Source organism: Ursus arctos, unplaced genomic scaffold (genome assembly GCF_023065955.2).
Source record: "Ursus arctos isolate Adak ecotype North America unplaced genomic scaffold, UrsArc2.0 scaffold_8, whole genome shotgun sequence".
Lineage (NCBI taxonomy): Eukaryota > Metazoa > Chordata > Mammalia > Carnivora > Ursidae > Ursus > Ursus arctos.
Genome location: NW_026623100.1, coordinates 80868313 through 80893280, shown reverse-complemented (window position 1 = coordinate 80893280; position 24968 = coordinate 80868313). Strand labels below are relative to the sequence as shown.

Sequence of the window (24968 nt, the reverse complement as noted above, 5' to 3'; positions counted from 1 at the left end):
CCGAACGGCGGCCACAGGGAGGGGACGGCCGTAGGTGGCGCGCGCGGTCCCGGCTGCCACGCCGAGGGTGCTCTTGGCCCGGCGCCGTGTGCGGGGAGGGGGCGGGTAGCCCCGGGCCCTGCGCGAATTCCTCCTTGGTTGTTTAGGGCCCGGGTGCGCGCGCGCGCGTGTGTGTCTGTGAGTGTGTCTCGGAGACAGCGCGCGCCAGAGCTCTGCCTTTTAGCTTGGTTCTCTTCGCTGCCCCCGCCCTCCCTCCCCGGCTCTTCAGTGCGGTGCAGACTCCTGGGCCCCATACTCGACCGCAAGCCTCCACCTGACCCGCTGTCTCGCTCTCACTCTGACCCAAGTCCTTTCCCCTCTTCTTGGAATCACCCCCCTCCTTGTGCTGATTCGCAGACTAGGACATATCGCCAAATTTGCACCTGGGCCAAACTGAAGTCCTGCCTTCGGGTCCAATTTGCAGGTCGTGGCATGCTGTTATCAGCCCCAAGCTCGCATCGGCAGCATTGGTCCCTCGGTATAGCAGCTTTTACACAGTTGTTGAGATGTTTTGTTTTCACTCATTAGCTGATACCTTGGGAAATGATTGTCAAGCAGGAACGTCTGTGTGGCTCAGTCGGTTCAGCGTCTGCCTTTGTATCAGGTTACTAGGGCCCTGGGATCGAGTCCTGCATGGGCTCAGGTCATGATCTCAGGGTCCTGGGATCAAGTCCCACATCGGGCTCTTTGCTCAGCCAGGAGCCTGCTTCTCTCTCTGTCTGCCACTCCCCCGGCTTGTGTGCACGCTCGTGCGCTCTCTGACAAATGAATAAATTTTTACAAAAATGATTGTCAAGCAAACTGAAAACAAAAATCCCATGCGGAAAACTCAAACATTTAGAATAGAGATAAAGATGAAAAACATTAGGTGAACTGAGAGCAAATAAATTTTATGATTTAAGCAATTTGGATTTAGCATGGGTGGACTTTTAATTCTGGTACAGCTTTTGGACAAATGGGAACTATTGTAGATATGTGGTTGAAGTATGGGCTCATAGACAAGGAGCAATTCAGAGATTCAGATGTTTTTAGTTCTCTGCGAACAAGATCATTCTTACTCTCTGTGAGCAATCTGACTCTGGGGCATTTAGAGTGCAGAGATGTTTCTACACGTATAGTGTTCTGGCAGGAGTGTAAATTGGTTCAAGTACTCTGGAAAACTCTTTGGAGGTCTGTGCTCAAGGGGAGCACACATACACCATATGAACCAGTGATTCCAGTCGTGGGTATATACCCAACATAAATGCATACGTATATGTCGACCAAAAGACATGTACAAGAAAATTCATGGTGTAATAGCAGAATATTCCAAATGCTCATCTTAAACAATTAAATGTATTGTGGTGTATTCAAACAATGGAATCAATAAATGCGAGCTATGAAAATGAACAATCAACTTCTCGATAGGGCAAAGTGGGTAGGTCTGCAAACACAGCACTGAGTGAGACAAGCCACAGAAAGAGGCCACGCTATGATAACCTAGAGTATGTTTTTTAGAAAACAGGACAGGGTTATCTTTGGAGCAGAGGTAGAGTTCAGGGCCTGGGGGAAGGTCTTGGAGAATTCTTGGTAGAATTCTATTTCTCGATCAGGTGTTCCTTACATACATGTGTTCATGCTGCCAAGAGCTCATTGTGCTGTGCACTCATGAATTGTGTACCTTTCGATGTATGTGTAGTAGTTGAAGTACGGTACTGATGTGCAATATGCATCAGAAGACTTGGCACAGAAACGTGATAATGAGTGCAGATAACTGAACCAATTCCACAGTCTGCTAATGGGTTGCAGCCGCTGCTGGGACATTCCTGCAGGAAACGGGCCACATCAGGGAGCATGGAGTACACTAAGGATGAGCAGGTGTTTTGAGAAAAAAGTCTCTGGCTAAAGGAAAACGATGATGACATTTGGCTGTTTTCCGGTTGCATTTGGATGCCTTTCGAGACGGCTGAGTCCCAGGTAGAAAGCCTAAAGGGGGCTGCCTTGTACCTCCCCCCAGCCTACCCCCGTCTTGAGCAGTTAGAAGAAAAAATCCCTCCCTGGCCTGTGCAAGCCATGGCTTTGAATAAGGAAGTCTACCAGTCCTGAACCTTACTCTTAAATGAATGGTAAAAGACAAGTTGAAAGGAATAGAACATATGTTCAATGACTTCTGTGAGTTCTTTGCTGGAAAAGACTTTGACTTATTTATTTTATTTCTATTTTATTCATATTTATTAATATTTTATCTAAAAAATAGGTTCTTAATGGTTATTGAAGCAAAGAAGGAAGGAGAGAATGCCTGAATGAATGAATGAATGAGTCAGTGAACACATGAATGAATAAAACTGGTCTGGTTAGAACAGACTTAGGAAAAAAATAATAAAATAACGTGCTAATAATGATGAGTCATTGAGCGGTGATGCAGGTGTTTAAATCCCACTTCAAACACTTACTCCCTGTGTGACATGAGTTTCCCCAGCTGTTAAAGAAGTTAGTGCATGCAAAGTGCACGGCAGTGCCTGGTACCCACTGCTGGAGGGTATGCTAGCTCTTGCTAATTTATTATACGAGCAGTACTCTCGGTGCTTCACATACTTTACGTCATTTCATCCTGAAAATGCCCTGTGTGAGTGTGATATTAATACCCGTGTTTTCCAGTTGTGTTAAGAAGATCAGGCAGGTTAAGAAATTTACCCGAAACTAAACATTCCTGGCTGAACTAGGATTCAAACCTTAAAATGTTTGGCTTCAGAAGCCTACATGGCTCCCCTCTGTGCCGTACCTGATACTCGATTGGAAATGTAAACTGACTCGGTTTCTGTTTCTTCGTATACACGTGATCAAGCAAAAAAAGAAAAAAGAGTATTTCTTGACTGAATCATACCGTGGTGATATTTCAAAATGCTTTTGGATAAGCAGATTGCAAGCACGTGGATTCTATCCGCCAGTGCATAATTGGAAATCATTACACACAGGCTTGCTATTTTGCTAAATTTGCTTTCAGTTTCCTTTCTAAGGAAAATGAAAGTCATCTTTGTTTCCATTCAGAACATAACACTACTAGAAAAACAATAGCTAACCCTAACTGAACACTTACAGTCTTCCAGACACTGTCCCGATTTATGTGATTCACACGCATCAGCCGCTTCAGTCTTCACGAAAACGTCCCATGAGACAGCTGGATTTACAGACGAGGCACTGGAGACCCAGAGAAGTAACGTAAGTTACCAAAGTCTCGTAGCAAGTGATGAGCTGGGTTCATGGCTCCAGAAGCTTCCCCACTAAGACTGTTGCAACTTCCACAGGTCTCAAGAAGCTTCCCTGGAGTTGCAACTTCCACAGGTCTCAAGAAAACTTTAGACTTCCTGCTCAAACACAACTCTGATTAAAGACAACTAAAGAAAAAAAAAAACGTTCAGCACAAAATTTGACAGTGCTTTCTAAGAAACTGTAAAAATAAGGAAGAAGCCACTGTAACTCTTGACAATTAAGAACCATCTTAGAAAAGCATCTGATTTTCCAATGGTCTTTTATTTTTTTTTTAAAGATTTTATTTATTTATTTGACAGAGAGAGCCAGCGAGAGAGGGAACACAGCAGGGGGAGTGGGGGAGGAAGAAGCAGGCTCATAGTGGAAGAGCCTGATGTGGGGCTTGATCCCAGAATGCCGGGATCACGCCCTGAGCCAAAGGCAGACGCTTAACGACTGCGCCACCCAGGCGCCCCTTTTTATTATTTTTTTTATTAAAGATTTTGTTTCCTTGAGAGAAAGAGCAAGAGAGAGCCTGAGCTGGGGGCGGGGCAGAAGGAGAAGGTGAGGCAGACTCCCCGCTGAGCAGGGAGCCCGATGTGAGGCTTGATCCAGGACCCTGGGATCATGACCTGAGCTGAAGGCAGATGCTTAACCAGCTGAGCCACCCAGACGCCCCTTCCTTTGGTCTTTAAAAATAAAATAGAAATGGAGCACCTGGCTGACTCAGTCGGAAGAGGGAGCAACTCTTGATCTCGGGGTCATGAGTTCGAGCTTTACGCTGGGTGTAGAGATTATTAAAAAATAATCTATACATAAATAGATATGCAGGAAAACATAAATATCTATGTTTCAACACTATGAAAATACGTAAGATGAATACCTAAAGACAGATTGAGGATAAATGTTATTATGTGCCTGTGCGTTCTGACTGTGATCTGAAAGGGGCCCCGAGGCGAGCGGGTTCTGTCCTCAGCCAGCACAGGCCAGTCATACGTGCATTCTTTGACTTTCATACAAACTGTCAGTGCGGGCCCACGTAGGAAGGATGCCAGGGCAGAGCTTCCATGCGGTGTCATGCATGAGTAATGCCTCTGAAGAGGTGACCGTATCTCTCTCCAGGCTGTGGCTCTCTGCTAGATGGAGATACGGAGGGATAGCAAGGTCCTCATCTGTATCCGATTAGAAGGCTTCTGTTGACCCAGAAGACAGGTGAAAGGTGAGGCAGAGAGAGGCAGATGCCAGCCCTGATCCTGAGCCTTCAGTCTTGGCCCTGTTCCAACTTTCATTTTCATGAAGAAGAAAATCGAAACTCGAGCTCAGCTGAGAGTTAGAGGTGTGTCCATCCTGCCTGTGTGATAGGCTGTCCCCAGCACATATAAACTGAATCCCCAGGTTCAGTGCAGCCTCAGGGCACCTGGCCACCATGTGGATGCTCATGCCCGTCGCCTTTGCTGGAAAGCTGCTGAGCGCTTTCAGGAAGCCCCTGAGCTCTCTATGGGGCACCGTGTTCCCCTGGTTCTTCTGGCTCAGGTCAGCACTCTGGCTGGCAAGGGGTAAGGGCACCCAGCCGCCACTGCAGCGGGGCCGGGGAGAACTGCAGGAGAGCAGAGGGGAGGAGGAGGGCGCGGACCAGCCCACCACCCCCACCAGCGTCAACTACCACTTCACCCGCCAGTGCAACTACAAGTGTGGCTTCTGCTTCCACACGGCCAAGACGTCCTTTGTGCTGCCCCTGGCTGAGGCCAAGCGAGGGCTACGGCTGCTGCAGGAAGCCGGTGAGTCCCCAGTCCCAGGAGGGAATCAGGGCGCAGCTGCCGGCAGGGGGCAGCCACAGGTGGGAGAGCTCCCGCAGATTTTGGGATGCTCCCCATCCCATCTCGTGAGGGAGTATTAGGGTAAATTTGGGGTGGATGCCTAGGCCTTTGGAACCAGGGTTGGCTGGTGCAGACAGTAAGGGATGCAAACCCATCCCTCCTAGAGCTCCAAGGGAGCAGAAGTCTGTGCACCTGCCAGGTTCCCCGTGCTCCCAGCATGTGCCAGGAGGCAGGTTGGGAAGTTGTGCCACTTTCTGAGTTTGTCCAAAGCACTGATAGATTCGGGCTTTCCAGAAATAATTAATGAGGCAAGTTGAAAACAAAGACAAAAACTTCGACTTAAGAGCTACAATGTTTGAAGGGCACCTGGGTGGCTCGGTCAGTTAAGCGTCTGACTCTTGGTTTCAGCTCAGGTCATGATCTCAGGGTTGTGAGATCAAGCCCCACGTCAGGCTCCACACTTGGGGAGGGGGGTCTTCTTGAGATTCTCTCTCTCCCGCTTGCTCTGTCCCTGCCCTCTCCTGCCTCTCTAAATCTAAAAAAAAAAAAAAAAAAAAGAACTACAATGTTTGAGTCTTTTACTTTGAATCATGTATGTGCTCCTAACGAGAAACTTTAAAGAAGTTACTATTAGTTACTGCTAAATAGAAGAAACTATTTACAATACAAATATGGCAGTGACTTTGCTCTCAAGATTTCCTTGCCGAACTTCATCACATTAGTACAGCGAAGGCATCTCAGAGAGCGCCCAGCCTGGCTAATCTGAAGGCAACATCTTCCACTCCAGACCTGTTCTTCCTTCTCACCTTGTCTTCCTGTCTTTCCTCCAGCCCCAGCTAAGCTAGTAACTTAGCAGCCTTGCCAACTCTTTCTCAATTTGCTTAACTTTTTTTTAATGGAAGTAGAACATACATGCACAAAGTTGCACACATCCTGAGGGGTTAGCTGGACGAATTTCACAAAGTAACCACACCCATGTAAACAGCACCGAGATCCTGGAAGAGAACATGACAGCATCCAGAAGCATCTCCTTCCAGCCACTGCCCTGCCCCTGCCAGGGTAACCATGAGTTTGTCTTCTAACAGATAATAGTTTTTGCCTGCTTTTGTACTTTATATAACGAAATTATACCATTTGCGCTGCACTGGATCTGACTTATTTTGTTCTCCATTACGTTTGCTCAATCATCCACAGCTGTTCATCCAAGTACAGCCCACCTCACTGTTCCCAGTGGGCTCAGGGTCTCCCCATTTCTCACCTGGATTGCTGCAGTTCGTATCATTGTCTCTGCTGTCCCCACTGGGACATCAAGTTCCTCCGCCACAATGCCTCCAGTGCCCTGTGCTGCAGACACATCGTGTTACACCCATTCTCCCCCAACACCAGCATAAATCGAGCCTGTGATCATGCTGTCCTCTCTTTCTGGAATGCCCTCTCTCCTTCATTTGTGATCCCTTGGTGCCTGTTACAAATGTGTATTATAACACTTTTTTTTTAAAGATTTTATTATTTATTTATTTGAGAGACAGAGAAAGCATGAGCAGGGGGAAGGGCGGAGGGAGAAGCAGGCTTCCCACAGAGCAGGGAGCCCAACATGGGGCTGGATCCCAGGACCCTGGGATCATGACCTGAGCCAAAGGCAGACTCTCAACTGACTGAGCCACCCAGGTGCTCTTATTATAGCACTTTTTAAATTATACCATTATGTTTTGTTTTGTTGTTTTGTTTTTAATATCTGGGCCCCCAAAGAGTTTGAGTTCCAAGGTAGAATTTTAGCATTCTGCGTGTCTTTGTGCCTAGCAGGATATCTAGAACATGAAAGGGGGCTGATAAATGTTTTTGGAGAGATGGATTAATAGATGAATGAACGAATGAAGAGAGGTCTGGTGTTGTGGGAAGACCTTAGACTCTGGACTCACAAGGCCAGGGTTAGAGTTCTTGCCCCAACACTTGTAAGACTTGTCAAGGCATTTAACTTTTCTGAATAGCAGTTTAACAATCTTTAAAATGTAGATAATCAAGGTAATGCCTATACCGGGTGCCTGAGTGGCTCAGTGGGTTCAGCTCAGGTCATGATCCCAGGGTCCTGAGATCGAGTCCCGCATCTGGCTCCCTGCTCAGCGGGGAGTCTGCTGCTCCCCTTGTTTGTGCTGCTCTCTCTCTCTCTCACTCTCATTCTAGCTCTATTTCAAATAAATAAATGAAATCTTAAAAAAAAAAAAATAACGCCTATACCAACCTCAAAAAATTGCAATCTGGCACAAATAAGTGAATACTCAGGTGTTTTTAAATAGAGTATAAACTATTATGGTTATGATTAATACTTTTATATAATGATTTCTCAGTTTTAAGTAAATAAAGTCAAAGTTAATTAAAAATGATCAAGGTATAACATAGGTCATATGTGAGTTTCTGGCTATAAGTGAGATTTCTGGCTAATAAACGAAAATCTATTTTGGTGATGATTAAAAATATAAAGCTAAATGTAAATTATATTTAAAATGTACTACTCGGGCGGAAGATGCTTCTACAGTATATTATTTACTTCTCTCGCTTTTACAGAGAAGACTGAATAGAATTTAGCCACTGCGAGCGTCAGTTATTGATCTGTGCTGTAATGCGATCGCTCCTTGTATGTTAACATCGTTGTGAAGTAATTGTTGATTGCCTAAGATCTTAACTACGCACCTACATCCCGTTCCTCCAGCTTTCGGTTCCTTTCATCCCCTCTACTTCTTCCCCTCAAACTCATCAAGGGCCGCTGGCCAATACACTGTCTCACCCTCTCCAGTTTATCTGACCCCATTTCACCACACCTGCGGGAATAATGATGTTTCCAATGAACGATGACCACCGTCACGCAGGCAGGCTCCCAGCACGTTGGATTTCAATAGTGAGATGATGGAGTTGATCACTGTCCAGTCATAGACACATCTGAGAGAGGAAGACGGTGTTGGAAAGAATAGCAGATGTCATTTGGTCTGTCATAAAGCAGGGCTGTTCCGGGCGAGCCGGCATGAAGGGCAACCCCACTGACCAACATGGAAGGCTGTGGAGCTTGGGTATCCATCCTAGCTCCATTTTTTCCCCTAGTCTTACGGTCTCAAATAAATCATTGAACCCTCCTGAGCTTCAATTCCTGCAACTAAAAACCAGGATAATAACTCCTTCCTTGCTGAATGAGTATAAGGATGAACGCTTGCCTGAACCCTGTTACCTTGGGTGAGGTATGGGGAGGCCAGATGCAGATCAGGAGAGAAAAATTGGGAAGCATTGTGTAATTTGTATTACGCGTATTACATATTACCGTTCCTGCGGCAGGGTACCGCTCACCGCACAGGAAGTCCTGGGTGGAAGCTGGAAGGGACTGAAGTAACCCCGTCGTTGTGGTTTTCACAGGAAGGAGCTGATAGGGAGACAAAGCCAGCTGCGCATGGGCTGGTTTGAACAATCGCAGCGAGCTCTGGGCACGGGGGCTGCCCCGGTTGTCCGAGCCCCTGCCCTGGGACACAGAGGGCAGAGGATAGTGGCCCAGGGAGAGAGGGTCTCGTCGATCAGGTGCTTGCGGTGTGGAGTTCCCTGGTTGCTCAAGCAGCGGACCTGACCAGCCTTGAGCCAGGACCTCGCCGCTGAGCCAGGACGGCATTTTAAAAGCTGTGCTACAGTGAATTTGCACAAATTAAATTTCCAAGCACAGGATTCGTTTTTAGTAGGTACAAAGTTTGTTGGACAGACATTAACAAATAACGTTCTCAGGGAATTTCATGATGTAATGTGCTGCTATTTGGCCCTTAATATGTTCCCCCAGCCCTCTCTGCTCGTCTGGCTGGTGCTTCTAATTACTGTGCTCTATGACCAAACCTGTTTGCTGCTCTTACTCGTCTCATGCGTCCTCCTCTGGTCTCACACGTGCTTCCATTTCTGCGCTATGTCACCCCGGGTCCTTTCCTCACCATGCTCGGAAACGCAGTGGTGTCGGGGCCTGTGCCCTCAGCGCCCTCAAAGTCCAGTGGAGCAGATGTTTTGAACCTCACTAGTGGAGCCAGGTGCTTACTGATTACGGGTTCATTCTGGAAATGACCCACTCTGATGCAGCCACTAGCACAGAGCATCGAATAAAGACTCAGCCAACTGAGTTGAACTGAACTGAATTAAAAATGAACTCCCCGATGATAATATCACCGTACACATTCTAAATGTCAAGATCATCTGGACCTTCTAGTTAATGTCCCCATTCTCTCCAATCTTTCCTTCGCTCCACTAAAATTCCGGTAGCATCACTGAAAGCAGGGGAACAAAACCACAAATCAACACATGGTTGTTGGAACTGATTGATGGCACGTGGACGTCTTCAGCATGTGGCTGCAGGACAGTGGCTGCCTGAGTTCACCAGACTACCCCGTGGAATGCAGAGCATTTCAGAGACAGAACCATCCAATCATGCAAGTACAGCATTGATCAAAAAGGAGGGGGTAAGGCAGGAGCGAGACTACAGGTCGAAGGCAGATTCACAGCTGCCTCCACCACGAGGAGAGCCCCTCCCCAAGTCCTGTGGATGACAGAAGGAATATTTTCAGAAGGATCTGGACCACTGAGGCTGTGCTCAGCCACTCCAGGTGGAGCAGGGAGAAGAAATGCACCATACTTGAGACCAGAGTGTAAGAGTCGGCCTGGGGGGGCAGAGCCCATGTTCCGGGGCGCAGGCAGCCAGGGGATATGGCCTAGCAGGAAATGAAGAGTCTTCTCCGGCAGAACAGAATGGCCCAGAGGAAAGACCAAGGCTCCCAGTATGTGGGGCATAATCCATTTCTCTGTCGCTGTATAGGGATTTCTTCCTCAATCACGGAAATTCCCTTCTGCTCTTTTATGCATCACTCAAATAAGAAAGGACAAATAGAAACACTGAAATAAAAGGCGGGTGCCAGAACAAATAAGCAAAGAGAATATAGAAAACCTTCAAAACATCTGTAACTGATAATCCCAGAGAGATGAGAGAAAATTTACATGTAAGAAATAGCAATGCGTTAAGAAAACAGGATGTGGGAGAGTCTGGGGAATGGAAACTGGGATTTCTAAAATTAGATTTTTAATAGACTAAAAGATAAGGTCTTGGGAAAATGGGACGCAGGAGACAGAGCAGGAAGGTCTGGTGGTTACAAGCCCGATAGCCAGCAGACCAGCAGTGGGACCTCCAGAGAGACAAGCACATTGGAGAAGAGGTAGGAGTTCTCAAACAAATAGTAGGAGAAACTTCCTGTCCCAGAAGGAGCTGTATTTTTCGACCAAGGACCCTTACGTGAACAATGAATAGAGACAGATTCCGCTAAAGCACATAACCTTGCATTTGGGGACACTGGAAAGAAAGCTTCTGGAAGGGAAAAAGCCAGGCACTTAAAAGGGGTTATAAATCCCAGTGTAATCAGGCTTCTGAACAATAATATTAAAACCTAGAAGACAGTAAATGATGCCCTTAAAATTCCGAGTGCAAAGTGACTTCACCCAGAATACTATACCTGGTCAAAGTAATGATCACAGATGCATTTGGAAACATATTAAGTTCGCATCTTGATTCATATTTTGCATTTTTTCAGGAAACTACTAAAGGCTTTTTGAAAACAAGGGAGTTCACCAAGAGAAGAAAGGGCAGGAATTCCAGGCCAAGAGGCTTCCAGCATGTGGGAGAGGGAAGGGGCTCCCCCAGTGCTGCACTGTCTCAGTCTGAGAGTCCCCAAGCAAGAGCATTCCGGAGGGGGTGGAGGGGGTTTTCTGCATATCTCTGTGTTGTCTCATCCATCCGTGGAAGCAATTCCCTACATTAAAGTGCATCTATTTTATTTTTTAATTTTTTTAAAGATTTTATTTATTTATTAGAGAGAGAGCAGGAGCAGGGAGGTGGGGTAGAGAGAGAAGCAGGCTCCCTGCTCAGCAGGGAGCCGGATACTTGATCCCAGGACCCTGAGATCATGACCTGAGCCAAAGGTAGACGCTTAACCGACAGAGCCACCCAGGTGCCCTAAAGTGCATCTGTTTTAAAGCAGGGGAGAAGGTTAGGCCCTGGGTTCTGTATATGCTTATCCGCCCCCTGCCCCCCGCTGCCGAATGCCGTGGGGAGCATGGGGAGCCAGGGTTGGGGGGAGGGTGGGGGCTGGGGATAATCTCTTCATTTTTTGTTACTTTGAGAAAACATTACTTTTGTCATTACAATAATAAGGGGTGTTTGTGCAGTGGAGAAAAAACAGAAGGAAAGATTCATGTTCTGCCTCTCCCAGGGATGGAGAAGATCAACTTTTCAGGAGGAGAGCCGTTTATTCACGACCGGGGCGAGTACCTGGGCAAGCTGGTGCGGTTCTGTAAAGAGGAGCTGGGGCTGCCCAGCGTGAGTATCGTGAGCAACGGGAGCCTCATCCGCGAGCGCTGGTTCCAGAACTACGGTGAGCTTCCTGGCATCACGCTGCCTTCACCGCTGCTGCAGTGATTGTTGGGGGGGGGGGGCGGGCGGGGCAGGAAAAGGGGGCCCCGGAAAAGACACCTAACTGGAATCCCTTTGCAAGCCATGCACACATTAGGACGCTTTCATTCTGCGGGGCTCTCTACTTAGAGCCCTATACTTGTTGACGAACAGGTGTGGCAAGACAGGTAACAGAAAATGTTAGCACAACTATGTTATGCATCCCAGTTCAGCAGGTGCTGAGGCCTGTGGCTTTAGCTTAGCCGCTAGCAGGGACACTGACACGGTTCCGCAACCCCCACCTTGCTGCTTGCTACTAATGTTTAAATATTAAAGGAACTATCACTTTATTAGTCTCATAAATGAAGCAATTGGACTAAAACAGCCTTTCCCACCTTTGGCCACATATTTGGCTGCTGAAGAAAGTTAAGTAAAGTATCTGGGTGGGTACTGAATCCCAGACTAATTATATCAGAACCTCGAGGTGTGTCACAGACCAACTTGGGGGGCCCCAAGGGATTCTACTCTGCGGCCAGGATGGCGAACCACGAATCCTCAGACCGTGGAGCTCCTTTTTAGCTGAGTTTCCATGGATGTGATATCCCTAGAGCAGTGCCCGGAACTTAGGGAGCCGTGGGAAATATTAGCTGTTATTACCATTGTCATTTTAGGAGACAGTGGTAACTCTTAGAGAGCTATTTTCTTTTTTTTTTTTTTTTTTAAGATTTTATTTATTTATTCGACGGAGATAGAGACAGCCAGCGAGAGAGGGAACACAAGCAGGGGGAGTGGGAGAGAAGAAGCAGGCTCCTAGCGGAGGAGCCTGATGTGGGGCTCGATCCCAGAACGCCGGGACCACACCCTGAGCCGAAGGCAGACGCTTAACCGCTGTGCCACCCAGGCGCCCCTGAGCGCTATTCTCTGTTCTCACGTTGCATGAGCTCTCGGAGCCTTGACATCACTGCAGGAGGGCTTGCGTTTACGTGCATTTACTCTCTGTTGAGGCTGCTCACGGGAAGTCTCTGACCACATACCCTTCCCAGGATGGTGATGAGATGGGCATGGGGACGGGAGACTGGATGAGGGCAGGGCAGCCCATCTGACGAAGGTGAAGCAGGAAGACAAAGTCAAAAGTCTCTGGGGAAGGTAAATCGGGCAAGACCAAAAGATGATGTGTGAGAACCAAAACGTCTGCGAAGGGAGTCACTTAGTGAAACAGGGTCAGAAGCTTCCATGTAAACTCTGGGAACCAGATTCATGGAGGCAAGAAAGGGCTAGGGAACGGTGTGAGCAGGGGAGAACCGGTCGGCTTGTTGGCGATGTCCCCGAGCCATGCTCGCCCTCCAGCACTGGCTCTCTGTGCGTGCCCAGTGAGGTACCAAGAGTGGGTTCCGCGGGATCACTGCCTCCAGGGTCGGAAGCTCAAGTGCGCGCGTGGGAGAGGCCGTGTGAATGAGTGAACTTGGAGGTGCAGAAGAAAAACCCGCTTCAGTCATAGCCAATAAGCAAGTGTGCGGCCATGAAGAAAGGGAAGCAGCACACCCTGTTCGTGGTGGACACACAGACAGCTAGTGAGTCATGAGCTTCCAACGACGTTTCTCCTCTGCGGGAATGTAGGGTTAGAGTTGCCATATTCAGAAATCTACGTTCTATGTTAAATCTCCCAATTAAATATTTGCAAATACTTTGAAATCTTATTAGGTGTCATGAGGGAAAAACAACAGCAATGTTTATGTATAACTGCGTGGTCAGTAAGCCTCCGATTTCCCACCTCCAGTTTAAAGGACCGGGGGTAAGTCAGTGTGCTTGCGTGGACCAAGAGAGCCTTCGGGGAGCAACCACTGTCTCTCTAAGTTTGGCAGTTTTCTAGGAGCGCTCACAAGACTCAGTAGCCAGTTAGACTCATGGCTAAGGTTCATCGGAGCAAAGGAGACGGCACAGAAACAGCAGGGGACAGGCGTCACTGCGGTCCAGAGAGGTCAGACGCAGGCTTCTGAGTCCTTCCCTTCCAGGATGTGCTTTCTCTCTTGCAGTGAACTATAAGGATATGTCTGGAATGTTTTTGCCTAGGAATACTCATGGGAGTCTTAGGGTCTGAGGCTTTTATGCAGGGCTGGTCACTTAGGCACACACTGCTGGGCGCCCGTCCATGGAAACCGAAACTCAGGACTCCCGAAAACAAAACCAAGTACATCACAAATCTTGTTCAATAGTCCCAGCAGCTCGTGACAAGCTGATTTAACATGGCCATTGCTCCAGACATAGACACGTCATCAATGGGAGACATGTAGAACATTCTGGTGGTCATACACACAGGGATTCGCCAAAACCCCATCATAGTTCCATGCGCTTCCAGAGACTTGCGAGGACTCAGCGAACAGATCTGCTGTGCTAACTCTCTCTTCACAAGGGCTCTTACAAGACAGTCTGAGAGCAGGAGGAGAGGATATCATGGTCACAGAGCAGAAGCTGGAGAGGGGGCAGAATCAAGCCATTGACAGATTCTCAGCTGACTTGGAAACCAACTGAGGCTTTAATATAAGCAATAGGGCTCTATTTTAGTTTGGAACTTTGCTTTTGTTTGGGTTAGAGACCACTCACTCAGTTAGTTCCTCTTCTCAAAACGATAAGCCGTCAGGAATTTATTTGAGATCGGTGTTCAGAACATCTTGGGTTGTTTCAGGTGATGGTCGGTTGCTTACTCTGGCTTCAGCTTGTGCTGGATGCATTGAGCCTATCACATAACTAGAGGACAAGTGCTTGCCCTTGGAGAAACTAGAGACTAGTTAGTATGACTAATTAATTATTAATCTGATTAATAGATTGCAACTCACGGTTCAGAGTTCCGGACAATCGATCACATCAGTCTTCCTCCAATTTGTACTGAGAAGTGGTGGGGTGCACATGAGGATAAGAGCAAATTTGCCCCCACATTGAACTTAAAATCTCTCTGATTAAGACAGCAGGTAATAGTTGCTTAAAGGTCTTGGACCCCCAAGCTTCTATCATTAGAGAGTAGTTTTAAGAATCAATTTTGCGGGGGCGCCTGGGTGGCACAGCGGTTAAGCGTCTGCCTTCGGCTCAGGGCGTGATCCCGGCGATCTGGGATCAAGCCCCACATCAGGCTCTTCTGCTGTGAGCCTGCTTCTTCCTCTCCCACTCCCCCTGCTTGTGTTCCCTCTCGCTGGCTGTCTCTATCTCTGTCGAATAAATAAATAAAATCTTTAAAAAAAAAAAAATCAATTTTGCGGTCAATTCTGCAAAGTCACAGTAGCGAGGGAAACCCAAACTTGGTCCACTTGGAGGATGTGGCCAGCGAATAGAGGGCGCGGTACCACATGTCTGTGCTTAAGAGGTACGTAGATCATCCGAGGAAATGAAAAGGGTGCAGAGGAGAAATTAATGGTACAGAACCCAGTGGAAGAGAGACCAAAACAAAGATAATCATCACCGACATCTTCTGTGCTCCGGTCTCAAAACAAAGCTCTAAATATGTGGCCGTGCGGGGAGGGGCTTTTACACTCTGCTCCTCCCCCAAACCCCTTTATGTTGGTGTCACAGCACCCAACGCCCTTGTATCTGACACACCACAGCCACAGCGTCTCTACAAACGTGTAGTTGGTGAATTCAATATAGAACGATGTTCAGAAGAAGCCAAAGAGCTTGGCAGAAATGTTGAGGTTCTTCTGCAGAGCAGTGTTCTGTATGTGATAAGCAGAAGGGACTACCAAACCTGTGACTGCCCGTGGATCCCAACTAGTCACTGCCCCAGAAGTGACATACTAATGAAGGACCTCAGTTAAATATACCCGTAAACGCTCACGCACACACAAGTGCCATTTTACGATGGTCAGATGGGAGTATCTCCATCACCTCATGATGTGTGTATTTTTTTCCAAGATTATTTTTAAAAGTCCCAAGTATAATTCCCATTTCTGTGAGTGTTGCAGGTACGAGAAAAAGTCTTCTTTTAACATTAAAACTTAGATACAAGCAAGATGGGTTTTATCATAAAGAGATACAAATGGCCTAAAAGCTTTGGTCGTTGAATGGAAAAGCTTAAAGGTGCTCACTTTCCCTCAGGTGAATATCTGGACATCCTCGCCATCTCCTGTGACAGCTTTGATGAGCAAGTCAATGTCCTCATCGGCCGAGGTCAAGGAAAGAAGAACCATGTGGAAAATCTTCAGAAACTCAGGGCGTGGTGTCGAGAATATAGAGTGGCCTTCAAGATAAATTCTGTCATTAATCGATTCAATGTGGACGAGGATATGAGGGAACAGATTAAAGCCCTGAACCCTGTCCGCTGGAAAGTAAGTACCGTGTCCCTTTTGCTGACTTTAATTCAGAAAATGTTTGGGAGAGACTTGTGACACTGAAACCCGAAATGTGCGGGTGAGAGAGGACTCTGGATTGGCCGAGCCAGCCGGGAAACCGGGTCCTTGGCCCTTCTTCCAGCTCTCTTAAACTGTAAACTACTTACACTCCCTTTGCCTCAGTCTCCCCTTCTAGAAACTAGAACTGATTCCCTTCTGGAGTATTGGGAGGATAAAGGTCAAAAGATATAGTCAGGGGCGCCTGGCGGGCTCAGTCAGTGGAGCGTGAGTTTCTTGATCTTGGGTGTGAGTTTGAGTCCCACGTTGGGTGTGGAGATTGCTTAAAAATAAAATCTTAAAAAAAGAAAAAAAGATACAGTCAGTGCTTGGAGGTGGTTCTGAAAAATATGCCCACAGAAAACCTAACCTGTATGTATTTATCAAATATAATAAGACTGGATTTCTTCTTAAAACTCTTGGCTTATTCATAAATGGACATATGTTCTTCATAAATTCTGTTAATGTATTTTTCATTGAATTATTAGAAGATATTGGACAACACTATCCCCAGGCTGTGGCAAAGTTTATTAACGATCTGTGCTTTAGGACCAACCCCTCTATCAGCTACTGAAAAGTCTCAAGTTCAGTCTCAAGGTACAGTTATGGCACCCATGATGTGCACGCTTGGAAATAACAGTAAATTATTCCTACCCCTGGCTGTTCTTCAGAATCAACTCAGGGAACTGTTTAAAAAGCAGTTTCCTGGACCTGTACCCCCTGCCCAGAAGGAACGGGAGGGGAGCTAAAGAAAGAAGAACGGGGGGGAGGAACGGGAGCTGTGGTCCAGGAAGGGGGACGGACAAGGGCCAGAGGCTAGGCTCTAGGTTCTTAGACTTTCCTTCTAGAACCATCTGCCTGTCACTTTCCTTTTCCCTGATCCCCCATCTCTGCTTCACTTCTGCAGTTACTGTCTTCCTCATTATCCTGTTTTCAGCTTCTCTCTATATGAATATACATTTTTCCCTCCTGGCTTTGGTTTGCAAGGGGCTCCTCATGGCTACTTTATGTCAGAGCTTTCTTCTCCAGTCCCATCACTCCCACTGTGGCTCCCACTTGCGGATTCACTTCAGAACTGCCTGGTCAAAATCCTGGGTTTTCGGGGCGGGGGGGCAGGTGAGCTACTGCCTGTTTGGAAAGCAGTTTTCGCCTCAAATCACAGGCGTCTGCAGGCTGCAAACTGATGAAAATCTGCCCCCGGGTCAGGTGCCTGGCCCCCCAGGCTGCCTCCTCCCTGGGAGGGCCTGGCCTCGCGGGCCGTCAACAGTCCACCAGCACTGAACCTGTGTGGGCCGGAAGGGCCCTCGTGGTATCAACGGAGGGCTTTCCTGTCACCCGGAGGCTTGCTCTAGTGACAACAGAGCTGGCCCCCCCAACCTTGCCCAGCCAATCCCGCCACCCTCCCCCCGTCTTGCTTCTCAAGCTCCATTTGAGCTGGTGGATTCTGGAACCAAAGCCCATATGTGTCTTCACCCATGTGATATTCAAGTCAGCTTGGGCTTCCAACCTGGGGGGACACCTTCTGTGACACCCCTGCCAGGCCTCTCTCCTCACCCTGAGCCTGGACTGGGCTTGGGTGCTGTGGGGACAACGATGAGGGGTGTCCCCTCCCTAGAAACTCACAGCCTACTGAGCAAGACAACCGTGAAAGCAAATAGTAAAACTACCTTGTGACCAGGGTCTGTGGGGACCAGGGAGCACAGAGGAAGGCGGTGGGAACAGAGTGAGCAAAGAAGGCAATGGTTAGGGAATTGTACAATTAATTCTAAGCAGACGAAAATGTTAATTAAACACTATATATAATCCCCCCCCCCCCATGAAAACCCCACAGACCCGGGCCCGGTGCTGGCTCTGTGTTTGACCAGCTGCCGTCTCGTCCCACCTGGAGCGGGTCCCTGGGACAGTTTTTCCTTCTCAGATGATGGTATTTCTTACGGGGGAATAATGCATTCACACACACACGCACAGACACACACACGCACAGACACACGCACACATTTATTTAAAGGAACGTTGAAAGACTATTCATGGCTTTGGAAACCGTCCTTGTGTATTAACTGAAAAATAAACCACAGAGTCAAGAGGCCTTAATAAGGACACATTGAAGTGAGCAGAAACAGCATTTTGGAAATACTCGTTTCTTGGTTTGGGCATCACAACCGATTTATTTTCTTGTTGCTGTGTACAGTCCCTACCGCCTGCACTGAACAGCTGTCACTCGGTGGTCTGAAAAATTAGATTATCAGATTAGATCAAACAGACACTAGAGCAGTTTTATGTTTTCGGACAGTTGGTACTTCCCGACTTTGAGGGCCCCGGGGCAATGTCTTTCTAGACTGTTCCTGAGTCAGAGGAGTCTTCTTTGCTTAGAAGAGATGACCTGGGTCTCGGGGAATGAGGTTCAGGGTAAAAATGGGGGGAGGCTCTTCGCAAAGCAAACACCGTCCTTGTTTCCAGGTCTTCCAGTGCCTCCTGATTGAGGGGGAGAATTCTGGAGACGACGCTCTGCGGGAAGCACAACAGTTCGTCATCAGCGATGAAGAGTTTGAAGGGTTCTTAGACCGCCACAAAGAGGTGTCCTGTTTGGTGCCCGAGTCTAACCAGAAGGTTGTATGAAGCAAACACTGCTGGGTTCATCATCACGCCTCGAGACTGATTCCAAACACGAGCTCTAGCCCAGAGGGATCCACACACTGATCCTTGAGAGGGTTCAGCAAGCGGGACGGGAGGGGTGCAGTCACCTCCCAGCGGTGTGGCCTCTGAAAGAGCTTCAGCTGTCCTTCCCCCTCCCCATCTTTGGACCCTGCGTCCGTACTGTTCCCACAATGGGAGCTGTTCCAAGGACACTGCCTTGAGCAGGGATAGCTTCCTATAGGGGGATAGGCACACCTTCCAGCTACCTACAGAAGGTATAACTAGTTACAGGTGATGAAGGTCACATTAAAATCTTCAGGGGAGCTCCCGGGGAATAGCATTAAAGCTTTACACATTGAAAAAGGGGGAAATTCAGGGTAGGGTGGGGACAGCCATTGGGAATATGGAATAAAGAACAGGGCTCTCCCACAGCTTGAGGAAATGGGGCAACTAGCCTGGGGATTTCATTGTCAGAGACACTGCCAGAGTGCCATTTGTCCCTTCCAGCATGGGGCAGAGAGCCCAGCCTGCTGGCATCTGCTGAAATCTGAAGGGACACAGACAGACACCCCTGGAGATGTATGTCAGGTGGGGCTGGGGGCACCGTCAGGTGGGTCGCCTTGTAAGGGACATACCCAAAGCCACTCAAGGCACGTAAGAAGTGTAGACTCCTGAAGTCAGAAAGCTGTGAGACAGACCGTTGAGCGCGCGTACTGAAAAATGCACTTGAAACTAAATTTGTATTTAATTTCTCATTTTCAGATGAAAGATTCCTACTTGATTCTGGATGAGTATGTAAGTATTTGTAGTGGATTATAAGATTTGGAAACTTTTAAATAAAAAGAATTTTAAAAATTAAAAATTAAGCCGCAATGCCAGAGTTGAGCTATAATGAGCATAACCGGTCCCAATTTCTCTTCTGAGCCAGGATTTCATGTTTTTATTGTCACTGATTAGCATTCATACTTTAGAGCTCTTCCTGCCCTGGGTCGGTTCCAAGCTAAGCACGTGGGCAGGACTTCGCTTGAACCTGGTCCCCGTATTTGCACCAACCCCAGGCGATGGATTCACGGGTATCACCTTGAATCTGACATTGCAAAAGCAGAGTCCTCTGTCGTGCTGTCTCGGGCTGGGAGTTCCCGGGCAGTGGGGACCCAGGGTGCTTTGGAGGAAGGTCCTATCCCACTTCACATGACCTTTAATAGCTCCGATCCTGCCAGCTTGTCCCTGACTGATAAGTCTTAGCTTCGGTGAGAAGCCGTTGCAGCCCCCCTCCCAAAGCCACTGATAGTATTGCTACCCCTCTACCTTGCAAAGAAAAAAGAAAATCTACCCCTTCTCAAATTCGAAAAACAAATCTTTTCTTTCCTTTGTCTTTTTTTGGGAGAGGAGGGGGCTAGATTCATAAACCTTTGCCAGTAGTTCAGATACAGGATGAAGAAGTCCATTCAAAGACCTGCTTCTAAGAAATGAGCTCCAGGGCGCCTGGGTGGCTCGGTCGGTTAAGCACCTGCCTTTGGCTCAGGTCATGATCCCGGGGTCCTGGGATTGGACCCCGTGGCGGGCTCCCTGAACCACAGGGGTCTGCTTCTCCCTCTCCCTCTGAGTGCATGCACGCTCTCTCTCAAATAAATAAATAAAATTTTGAAAGAAAGAAAGAAAGAAAGAAAGAAAGAAAGAAAGAAAGAAAGAAAGAAAGAGGAAAGGGAAAAGAAGAGGAACAGGAAGAGGAAGAGGAAAGGAGCTCCACCAAGAACAATGGCTTTAATGTGTTTGGCTTTGGTGTTTTGAGAAATACTTATTTTGACTTTTGGTATTTTACTGTTTTCAAGTTAATCAGTGATGCTTCACAACCACTTTGATGTTTCCCAGTAGGGAGCATCCGTTGCCGAGTGTAAGGGGACAGGTGAGGGCACTGACGTTTAGCGTGTGGGCTCAAGGTAGAGAGGAAAAGTCAAACAATTTGTTTTTATTTTTGTCTTTTTAAGTTTTTAATTTTAGAGAGAGAGAGCATGCAAGGAGGGGGGCCGAGGGGAAGGGGCAGAGGAAGAGGGAGAGAGAGAATCTTAAGTGGGGCTTAATCTCATGACCCTGAGATCATGACCTGAACCGAAATCTAGAGTTGGATGCTTAATTGACTGAGCCCCCCCCAGCACCCCAGGTTTTGTTTTTGGAGACTCATGATTGGCTGGGGATTTTGACCGAGACTCCCCAACAGACTCTGTGGTCTCCACACAGTTGCCACAAACATAGTAGAGCCAAAATTTGCTTTTACTACTTTAAGAACATTCTGATGCAACAAGTATTACTACAAGATGCTTGGTGACATGGTCCGTCAGGAGAAGCGTGAAGACCCCATTGCTACCTGTAAGGTGTTTAATTTAGGATGAAAACTGGGACCCTTGACAGGGCATATACGAGTCTTCTTGGCCTGGTTGCCTGCCTGCCTTTGTACTTCCTTTCTGAGGCCTCTCTTTCCCTTTCTCGAAAGAAGTTATTAATTTTATGCCTATATATTTATGCACAAGCTGCTTTCACTCCAGCAATATCATCTACCTGCAGTTTCCCAAAGACACCATCCTGTGTCATGTGTCTGTGCTTTCACAACGCTGTTCTCTCCAGCTTACAATTTCTGAACGTTACCCCTCCCCCACGGAGGGACATGCACCTGCTGTGCATCTAATTCAGTTTGTCTTGCACTTAATTGATCCAACGTGCTTATGTTGGTTAAAGTGAGCTGCTTGAATAGAGAAAGGGTCTTCAAGGAGGTCAGCATCCTTGGTATGGTATCTGGCCCACAGCCTTCAATAAGTATTTGTTGAAGTAACTGCACTATCAAAAAATCACTCTGGATTAATCCCCAAAATTGAGTTTCATGGAATAAATTATACAAAAATATCCCCATTCTGTCTCGAATTTCCTAGATGCGCTTCCTGAATTGCCAGAATGGGCGGAAGGACCCTTCCAAGTCGATCCTGGATGTTGGAGTAGAAGAAGCCATAAAATTCAGTGGATTTGATGAAAAGATGTTTCTGAAGCGAGGAGGGAAATACGTATGGAGCAAGGCAGATCTGAAGCTGGACTGGTAGAGCTGAAAATGGAGCCTTCAGCCCACCTGTGGGGACTCTTGCTCAGGCTCAAGGTGTGGCAACTTCCACCAGCGGCACGTCCCGTTGGCGTTTTGTAATGGCCCCAGATCTGATTTTCTGTTCCACAAGCTATCCGATTATCTGTGGTAACTGAACGCACAAATCACTTGGGTAATTGAAATCCACAGATAATGCAGAACCATTAACTTTAGTTAATTTGCTTATTTAAGATCTAATTTTTTTGAGCAGTGTTTTCTGTGACTCCTGTGTTCCCCCATTTTGATGTTATTTTTCCAGTCCTTTCATTTGATAGAGTTGGGGTTTTTTTTCTGCTAAATATTGAGATGCCAATTTTCACACCTAGAGCAATTACAAAATCTCTCCCCTAATTACTCTGCTTGTTCCAATGCTTTTCCCTGTCTGCCTTTCTACCACTGAAGTCTTGGACTCTTGACCCAGGAGTCTGGAAATAGTCAGCAGGTGTTTCCAAGAGTAGGAAATGATCATCTCATCAGTTTTCAGTAAGTACCTAGAAGGAGATCATTCGTCTGCCCGTGCTCTGCACGACCCCTGGCCCTTGCTGACTATTCCATGAACATAGGCTGCTTTCCTTTCTCTTCCAAGTGTCTCAGCAAAACAAACAAACCCTTTACATTTCATGACAGAGTTGACACAGGGTCCGTGTTTGGGTTGCTCTATGAACCTGTTACTCCTACCACCTGAGTCTGCCTAGCAACAACACCTGAGTTCATTTGAACAGACGGTTGTCCCCACATCTCTGAGAAATGACACCTTATGGCTCAGATGGTTAAGCCTTGGGCTCAGGTCATGCTCTCCAGTTCCTGGGATGGAGCCCTGCATTTGGCTCCCTCCTCAGCGGGGAGTATGCTTCTCCCTCTGCCTGCTGCTCCCCCTGCCTGTGTTCTCTCTGTCTCTCTGTCTCTCTCTGTCTCTCTCTCTCTCTCTCAAGTGAATTAAAAAAAAAAAGTCTTAAAAAGAAACGACACCTTACACCTTACAGATCAGCCAGATGAGTTAGGAAAAAACACTGGGCTGGTATGTGGGAAAGAAGGTGTGGAAGCGTCTAGAATGTACCTGGATTTTGCGTAAATGAAGCCATGGCACAATATAATGAATCTCAACTAACTCTGAATCACTTGCAATAAGGATATAATCTGGGTCAATAGGAGAAGATTCTGTGCCTTCCTTTTCTAGCTTCTTTCGGAAAATGTCACCTAAACTGGGTGTCAGAGAACAAAGTCCCCTCCTTATGGAAATATCACATGCAGTTTGTTTATGTAATTTAGACAGTATCTCATTGCCTGGAGAACAATAATTTCCTATCATTGTTTCAGAAAAGCAAAATCATGGAAAATTTTTTTGCCCAAGCATTAAAAAAATTTTAATCCAGCTGCCATGCCGGTGTTGGTCACTAGGTGGCATTAAATGTTGCTTGAGTCCATTAAGCAGCCACACAGAAATTCCATTTAATCCAGTTTCCAGACTTAGTGGTTTTGAAAGTTTGGTTTTTGTAATTTTTTTTTCCTCAGAAAAGATATTTCTACTTCAGATTTTAAGTCACTGTAATTCAACTAAAATATTTTTGTGTCCCATCTCAAACAGGGTAACATAAATGGTAAAATAAATATATAAACAAAATTTAAAAATTAATTAATTTTAAAAACAGGATGGGTTGTCATGCATCTTCCATTTTATTTTGTCTTATATTTTAAGAGAAAAATGAATTAGGAAACGTTTTTCCTGTGTGCGTTTTGACCATCGTTGAGCTAGGATGACTTTAATATAATCAGTATAAACATAAAAGGTGTTTTTTCTTTTTAATGTAACGTGAGCGCACTTTGCTGATCTCCACATTATTCATCAAGAGCAAGTTCAGCAAAGAAAGATCATGGATGTGGAAGCACTGACGACGTTGTCCAGTAGACAGCAGGGCTCAATCATTATTATTTGACACAAAATCTAGATGGGAAGCCCACATCCTCTGAGTTGGAATGAATTTCTCTCAAATTCACTCAAATTCAAAATGCCAGGAATTATATAACTCTTTCCCCAAAGGGAATTCTAAAGCATAACAAAACAAAACAACTGCACCTGAGAAATACGCATTTTAAATGTTTTTCCAACTGCGCTCCCTGCCCTGTCAGGATTTGCAATGTTTAAAATATCTAAATGTTTCTTTTTCTTAAGGGGAAGAACTGAGGACATATAGCATTAGAGTAAAATTCAAATTTGGATTACATAACATTTTGCTTTAGTTTTTCAATTTTAAATAGGAATTTTCAGTTTTGTGAGACATTCTTTTTTATTGAGAAGACAGTCGGAGGGCACTCATCACGGTGCACATTGAGCGGTGGACAGAGTGGTGGGTCACTCAGTTGTACACCTGAAACTAAGACAACACTTTTACCTGGAATTAAAAAAAAAAAAATGAATGAAAAAGAAAGGAAAATATCAAATGGTAATTTATCTGAGGTGTCTCAATGTAAGTGTCGAGGGCAAAGGTTTTGCAGTGCTTTGAAGTATTGCTAATGTTTACATTGTGAATAGAATAGAATAGAATATGAATAGAATTTTGCCTTAAGAAACCTAGGAAGATCAGACATTAGTAATAGCATATTGGTTTAAAAAGCATGCATCATCCCTGTCATTTAGTGATAAAGGACATGAAAGTTGCCTATTTTAAGTCTGAAGATGGTTGAGATCACCCCGCTGAGTCATCCGGAATGTGGTCCTGCTCCATCTCCAGGCCTTCGGAGTCTAGTTGTCGGGTTGGTAGGGGAGCCATGATGCTAAAAGCAGCGAACACAGTCTCAGTGAGGCTCCATCAGGCAATAATTCATCTTGTTGGCTGTCCTCTTGTTGAAAGACTGTTTAATCAGCTCTTATTAGGGGGAGACTGACCATGCTGTAAGATTTTAAGGCTTTGTCGTGAGTGTATATAGGTTTCAATGTGGGGGAAAAATATATTTTCTTGAGTATCAGTCTGATGTATTGTAAGATGTTGTCTTATATTAAAATATATTTTGTACAGTGCCTTCTCTCTCAGTGGGTCAATGTAATGAAGCCTCTCCTTGGTGTGTATTTAAAGTAATTGTGTGTTTTTACAAACTGCCATTGCTAAAGGCAAGTACAATTTAAAAATCAACAAGGTTAATCAATAATTAATAAGCACATTTAGGCAACCCAATCGGCAACAAGGTAGAGTGGAGATGAGTCACTGGGGAAAACGCCCTTTGTATTCTAAAATGAAAGCCAGCGCTTCGGGGAGCAGGTGTCCCAAACCCGATGGTGTCAGGGACAGCACCGGCCTCCGCACCAG

The 24968-nt window shown here is 46.4% G+C and overlaps 1 protein-coding gene across 3 annotated transcripts; it reads left to right on the top strand.

Moving 5' to 3' along the window:
- Positions 1–12: 12 nt before the first annotated feature.
- Positions 13–24682, top strand: RSAD2 (radical S-adenosyl methionine domain containing 2). Of its 3 annotated transcripts, none has more exons than XM_044390101.3 (8): positions 13–1995; positions 3118–3237; positions 4946–5045; positions 11354–11515; positions 15616–15845; positions 18363–18512; positions 19302–19334; positions 21464–24682. In XM_044390101.3, the coding sequence occupies exons 1-8, from the start codon at positions 1969–1971 to the stop codon at positions 21626–21628; spliced, it is 987 nt and encodes a 328-aa protein (XP_044246036.1). In that variant the 5' UTR covers positions 13–1968; the 3' UTR covers positions 21629–24682. The 3 variants fall into 3 exon arrangements, with proteins under 3 accessions (XP_044246036.1, XP_057165195.1, XP_026374076.1); XM_057309212.1 differs by adding an exon at positions 3324–3360 and having other exon boundaries at positions 13–3237; positions 4390–5045; XM_026518291.4 differs by having other exon boundaries at positions 13–517; positions 3118–5045.
- Positions 24683–24968: the final 286 nt, after the last annotated feature.

Bases quoted from the DNA above. Each gene is read 5' to 3' on its own strand.
- RSAD2 (XM_026518291.4), top strand. From the start codon at position 4,694: ATGTGGATGCTCATGCCCGTCGCCTTTGCTGGAAAGCTGCTGAGCGCT. The intron at 5,046-11,353 runs GTGAGTCCCCAG...TGCCTCTCCCAG, and splicing joins ACGGCTGCTGCAGGAAGCCG to GGATGGAGAAGATCAACTTT. The intron at 11,516-15,615 runs GTGAGCTTCCTG...ACTTTCCCTCAG, and splicing joins GCGCTGGTTCCAGAACTACG to GTGAATATCTGGACATCCTC.